General features: G+C 52.0%; 1 protein-coding gene across 1 annotated transcript in view; it reads left to right on the top strand.

Moving 5' to 3' along the window:
• Positions 1-1,070: 1,070 nt before the first annotated feature.
• The window catches only part of HADHB (hydroxyacyl-CoA dehydrogenase/3-ketoacyl-CoA thiolase/enoyl-CoA hydratase (trifunctional protein), beta subunit), a 13,401-nt gene continuing 8,697 nt past the window's right edge, over positions 1,071-5,774 (top strand). The window contains exons 1-5 of the mRNA XM_008642634.2: positions 1,071-1,367; positions 1,722-1,763; positions 2,583-2,679; positions 3,687-3,731; positions 4,614-4,713. Of these exons, the coding sequence (XP_008640856.1) occupies positions 1,301-1,367; positions 1,722-1,763; positions 2,583-2,679; positions 3,687-3,731; positions 4,614-4,713 (351 nt within the window). The 5' untranslated portion in view covers positions 1,071-1,300. The remainder of the gene's footprint in view (positions 1,368-1,721; positions 1,764-2,582; positions 2,680-3,686; positions 3,732-4,613; positions 4,714-5,774) is intronic.

Below are 5,774 nucleotides of genomic sequence, written 5' to 3'. Positions count from 1 at the left end.
CTCTGGGCGTCCCGCGGGTGGGGATGACGGTGCTGCGGTGTGTGAAAGCGTCAGGGGTGTGTGGAGAGAGGAGGGGAGTAGAGGCTGTTCATGGAATTGTGGATTATCCTGAGCTGGAAGGGATCCATGAGGATCGCGGAGTCCAGCTCGGCTGTGGAATCCAGGCGGATCCTGCCGCCTCTGGAAGGAGCTTTGCCCTGGTGACTTGTGCGGGCAGGGCTGAGCCCTTGGGGTGCCAGGGGAGCACTGGCTGCCGGAAATGAGGGGGTTGGGCACGTTTTGGGGGGCAGGAACAGGGGTGCATCGGGAGGAGATGGCTGTGCAGCGTGGGAGGGAGGAGGAGCTTATACCTGGGAGAAACTTCTGTCAGCCGGGCAGGGAAAATTCAGGGAAAAGCCTCAATCAGGTGTGGGGAGGGAGCTCGGCACAGGTGGAGGAAGAGCAGGATGCCTTGGAAAGGTCTGTTTTCAGGAGTTTTGTTGGCAGGAGGAGTCTGGGTCTGGTTTTTGGGCTGGGAAGGGAGGAATGCTGCGCGTTCCAGGTGTGGAGCTGCGGCTGTGAGGTGTCAAAGGGGGTGACTGGCAGCTTGTGCTGACTTTTGTGGGGCTGCACAGGGCTGGGTTTGGGTCTGTGGGTGTTCCTGCGCCCCTCCATGGAAAAACTTTGTGTTTGGGGGAGAAAGTGCTGGGATTTGAACCCCCAAAGTGTGACAGAGGGAGATGAATGTTAGCATGGATCAGCCAAAGACCTGGAGCTGTGAGGACCATCCTGAGCCCTGGGCGATAAAATCTATAGATGAGGATTTGTTTATAGGGAAACCCGATTTTGGAATGAGCTTTGGGAAATCTGCAGAGGCATTTTGGGGGATGGAGGACATGAAGGTGCTCTGTTTGCCGTGGGGATGCACAGCAGGAGTTCCTCAGGCTGGCACCGGGGGTTAACAAGGGGCAGGGGTGGGAAGGGGTGCCAAGGACACTGCGTCAGGAGATGCTGCTGGCAGCAAGGCTGCCTGGGCACTGGGACAATTTTCCGGTGGGAAGTGGTGGAGCAGTTCCTGGGAGGGAGTTGAGAAGCTCACTGGGCAGTATTTATTCACAGGCACGTTTGCAGCCCCTGTCACAAGCCAGGCTCCTCCTGGTCAGATTCCGCTCACGGAGCGTGGTGGGAAGTGATTCCCTGCTGCCCTTGGAGTGTCTGCTCCTCACCTTTTGGCTCCGTGTGAGGCAGGCAGGTCACTTCCCTTGGGACTGTTCCGGATAGAGCAGCTTGGACTGACATCAGCCCTTCCCCAGATTCCAAAATGAGTTCCATGCTGAGCTCTGCCCTGCGGAACCTCCCCGTGTCCTCAGCCTGGGCTGCCGGGGGCCGTGAGTATCTTTCACTTTCGTGGGTGGGTCATAAACGTCTGGTTGAGTTGTCGGGTTTGGAACCAGTGCTGGGATCTGAATGTGCCCTGTTCTCACCATTAAAAGACTGACGATATTTTATTCTTAATCCCTGATTACATTGTTGCCTTTTTTGTCCCTTCCCACATCAGATGGGGAGGAGTCTTGAGTTAACAACAGAAACTGCGTCGAGTTTCTGAGCAGAGTAAACCCCCCAACACCCCACAGGTGTTCAGGTGTCTTACAGAGACATTATTTGCCTTTTTAACCCTTCTTACAGAGAGCAGAACTGTTTCTGACTTTTTTTCTGGCATTTTTCCCTTCCTTGTTTTCCAGTTGCTCGATCACTCAGCTGCTCCTCGCAGTTCCAAGCTGCAGGTAAGGGGGAAACACCAGGAATTTCAGTGGGTCTGTGCTAGACATGGCTGTTTTGGAAGCTGCCTCCCTTTGCCAGAGTCTTTTTCCACTTAAATCTTGGAAATGGTGCAGAGTGCCTTAGTTCAGGTGTTCCTGATCAGCTGCAAACTAGGAAAACTTCAGGCAAAGCAGTGTTTGCAGCAGAGTCCTCTCATCCTTTGACTGCCCTGGCTCCCAGCAGCCATTCCCAGTTTTTAGTCATAGTCCACAGTGAGTGGTTGGGGTGATCCACACTCTGGGGTTCACTGTGGGGGTTGCTCAGGTGACTCAGGCTTTGGGATTTTGGGAACAGGCCTGGACAGCAGCTCCTCATCATCCCCTGGGCTTCGTGAGGAGCCTGAAGGAATCCCCAGACAGTGCTGGAGTTTCATCCTGGCACTGGTCTGTCGAGCAGTGCTGGATCGTGACATCTCTTGCCTTAAACCTCTCTCACTGGGGAGAAAATTTCTTCCCATTAGGGAGAAATTCTTGGCTGTGAGGGTGGTGAGGCACAGGCCCCATCCCTGGAAGTGTTCCAGGCCCGGTTGGATTGAGCTTGGAGCAACCTGGGATAGTGGGAGGTGTTCCTGCCCATGGCAGGGGGAGGGACTGGATGAGCTTTAAGGGGCCTTCCCACCCAAACTATTCCATGATTCCAATATTCCAGCTCAGGTGTCCTACCTTCCCTGCCTTTCACATATGCACCAAAAGAGAACAATTTTCCTTGTTTTCTAGAAGATTTTTGCAGGATCTATACTAAAATTGCTGATGTTCTTGTCACCATCACTTCTCCCTTCACAGTCCAGCCCAAGACTAAGAAGACCTTGGGCAAAACTGGGGTGAAGAATGTTGTGGTGGTGGAGGGTGTCCGTATTCCCTTTCTGCAGTCTGGCACCTCGTGAGTATCAAAGAGGAGTAAAATACAGAAAACACCTCCTGACTTGGTTGATACTCGGCTCTTTCTGTGAAAAATCTCACTTATTCATTTCAGGGGAGCTATTCCTGGGCCTAAAGGCTCTGGAGGGGCAGTGAGTTAGGCTGCTGCAGTTATTCCAGCTTATCTAGTGCAAAAATGTGGTTTGAAGAAGGTTGTCCATGTGTATGGATTCTGGGAAGAGTAAGGGATTGTGGAGGAAGCTGTTGGTGAATCTATAGCAGATGAAGCACCAAGTTTCACAAAACTGGCGGGACAGGGGCCAAAGATCTGCTGCAGGCTCTTCCTCCTGGATTGTTGGGCCACCAAATCCACAGTTGGACTAGGACCACACCTGCCCCTTAGGATGGAGAAGGGATTTCTTTATCTGATCACTGCTGCTTTTCTGTGGGTTTAGTGCAGTGATCCGAGCCCCTCTGTTCTGCAGCCAGGCTGGGAGAGCTGGGGGTGCTCACCTGGAGAAGAGAAGGATCCAGGGAGAGCTCAGAGCCCCTTGCAGGGCCTGAAGGGGCTCCAGGAGAGCTGGAGAGGGACTGGGGACAAGGGCTGGAGGGACAGGACACAGGGAATGGCTTCCCAGTGCCAGAGGGCAGGGCTGGATGGGATATTGGGAAGGAATTGTTCCCTGGGAGGGTGGGCAGGCCCTGGCACAGGGTGCCCAGAGCAGCTGGGGCTGCCCCTGGATCCCTGGCAGTGCCCAAGGCCAGGCTGGACATTGGGGCTGGGAGCAGCCTGGCACAGTGGGAGGTGTCCCTGCCATGGCAGGGGTGGCACTGGATGAGATTTAGCGTCTCTTCCAACCCAAACCAACCTGTGATTCCTTGAAATGTTTCCTCAGAAGTGCAGTGGAGCATTTCTGGTCCATCCCCAGTTCTTGCTGCTGCTCTGTGCTCACAGCAGAGTTCTGTACTGAGTATTCTGTACTGGTTCCTCACACCTCTGAGTTTCTTCCTCTCCTGTTCACCTTCCAGGTATGCTGATCTGATGCCACATGACTTAGCCAGAGCAGCACTGCAGTAAGTAAATGGAACACTGAAAGGGCTTCGAATTCTTGTTAAACTGCTGAGGCTTCAGGGTTGCAAAGCCAAGGCTCTGAACAGCTCAAGTGCTTTATTTTTCCTGGCCTCCCTCCACAGCAGTGGGGTTTGTGTTGTTGTTGGGGTTTTCAACAGGTTTGTGTTGGTGTAAAGCGATGGTGGTGGTGACAAATTTTAGTGAATTTGATTCCCAGCTTTAGTTTTCCAAACACAGAGATCAGAGCTGCTGTTGAGGTGTGCTTACAGCTGGTGGGAAAGACAGCCTGGGCAGCACAGAGGAAACCATGTGACAACAAGGATATTGAGCAAATTCTGTCACCCTGCCTGTCCCTTCTGTTCTGAAGGCCATTAGCAGTGGGTTTGTTTTGTTGGGAGGCAGAGCAAAGTGCTGTGGAGAAGAGAGAAGGCTTGGAGAAGCCTGGAGATGGCTGCCCCTGTATCCCTGGCAGTGCCCAAGGCCAGGATGGACGGGGCTTGGAACACCCTGGGATAGTGGAAGTGTCCCTGCCCATGGCAGGGGTGGAACTGGATGGGCTTTGAGGTCCCTTCCCACCCAAACTGTTCTGGGATTTGATGATTCTGTGAACCGTTTTGTGGAAGGAGGGGTGTGGGGGTTATAAAGTAGTTGCTTTAATGAAGTTCTGTAATAATTTGTAGTGAAATTATCACCATGATTGTTTGCAGCCCATAATCAGCTGCACTTCCCACACGCCCACATGCACATGAGATTTCTTCTGAGCTGGGGGCAGAAGCTGTGGCTCTGTTGTTGCCTTGTTCTCCAGCCAAGCTGGTAGGAAGAGGATGTTGGAGAGGTTGTTGCTTACGTGATGCAAATTGCCTTTGTTCTGATCCTCTCCTCAGGGGCCTGCTGACCCGGACCAGTGTCCCACGGGATGCTGTTGATTACATCGTTTATGGCACAGTGATCCAGGAGGTGAAAACCAGTAATGTTGCCAGAGAGGTGGGTGCTGTGCAGCATTTCCCTGGGAGTCTGATTTCTGCAACTCTGAAGATGACAAATACTTGCTGAAAATGAATTCCCAGTATTGTTGTTTGTTTAAATATGATTTGAGAGTATGAAGTAGTTGTGTAGTATTGTCTGTTAAATGAGTGCCTGGGACTATAAAAGTATTGTTGTTTGTTTAAATATGATTTGAGAGTGCCTGGGACTATAAGGAAAATGGTTTTGGGATTCTCTGCCTCCTGTTGAAATCCGCCCTAGATTTTATTTTGCGTCGTTTTTTATCAGATTTTCATATTTCAGTGCTGTGAAGCTTCTGCTTGACTCTTCCCTGCAAGGGAAGGTTTTGTTAAGGTTTGCTGATCCCTCAGCTCCTAAATACCAGTTGGACTTGAACGCTGCCTTGCCCAATGTCCTGGGGAGGAGCAGAGTGTGCTGTGAGGGTTTGCTTTGTTGTGGTATTTATTTGTTTATTTGAGTTGGCTGGTCAGACACGGCTTTCGCAGGATTTGCAGCGGAGCAGCTTTGCTGCCCTTTGTTCCAGCAGCCAGAAAACACAATTCCTGTATTATCCCCAGAGCAGCTGATCCTCTGGAGTCACGTGGCAGGCAGCCTGATCTTTGCTAACCTGGAGCCTCTGCTGTGCTCTGCACCTGGATAAATCCATGATGTAACCTGGGCTCCCTGGCACTGGGGAGGTGCCTCAGCCTCGTGAAGGCAAGGCCTGGCTTTGGTCACCTGCCAGTCAGATGGGGCTGCAGGGTAATTTTAACTTGGGAACAGCTGCTGAACTTTCAACTAGTTGGCCCCATCCCATGTAGGGAAGGTCTCTGGGAGCTGCTCTGGGCTGCTCAGATGTGTCACTGCTCTGCAGTTTGCCTTTCTCTGTGAAGCCACAGAGCCTTGTGCCGAGCAGTCTGAATCACCCCATTCACGTGTTGCCTTTGCCAGTAAGGTGAAGCAAAGATGATGTCAAGTAGTTGGAGGCTCTTTTGATGAGTTTTTTTAAATGTGAGGGGTGTGATTAGTTTGTCTCTTTATTAAGAAATGTGGAGGGGCAG

This window comes from Corvus brachyrhynchos, unplaced genomic scaffold (genome assembly GCF_000691975.1).
Source record: "Corvus brachyrhynchos isolate BGI_N302 unplaced genomic scaffold, ASM69197v1 scaffold211, whole genome shotgun sequence".
NCBI classification, from domain to species: Eukaryota; Metazoa; Chordata; class Aves; order Passeriformes; family Corvidae; genus Corvus; species Corvus brachyrhynchos.
This window is presented reverse-complemented; position numbering and strand designations above follow the sequence as displayed.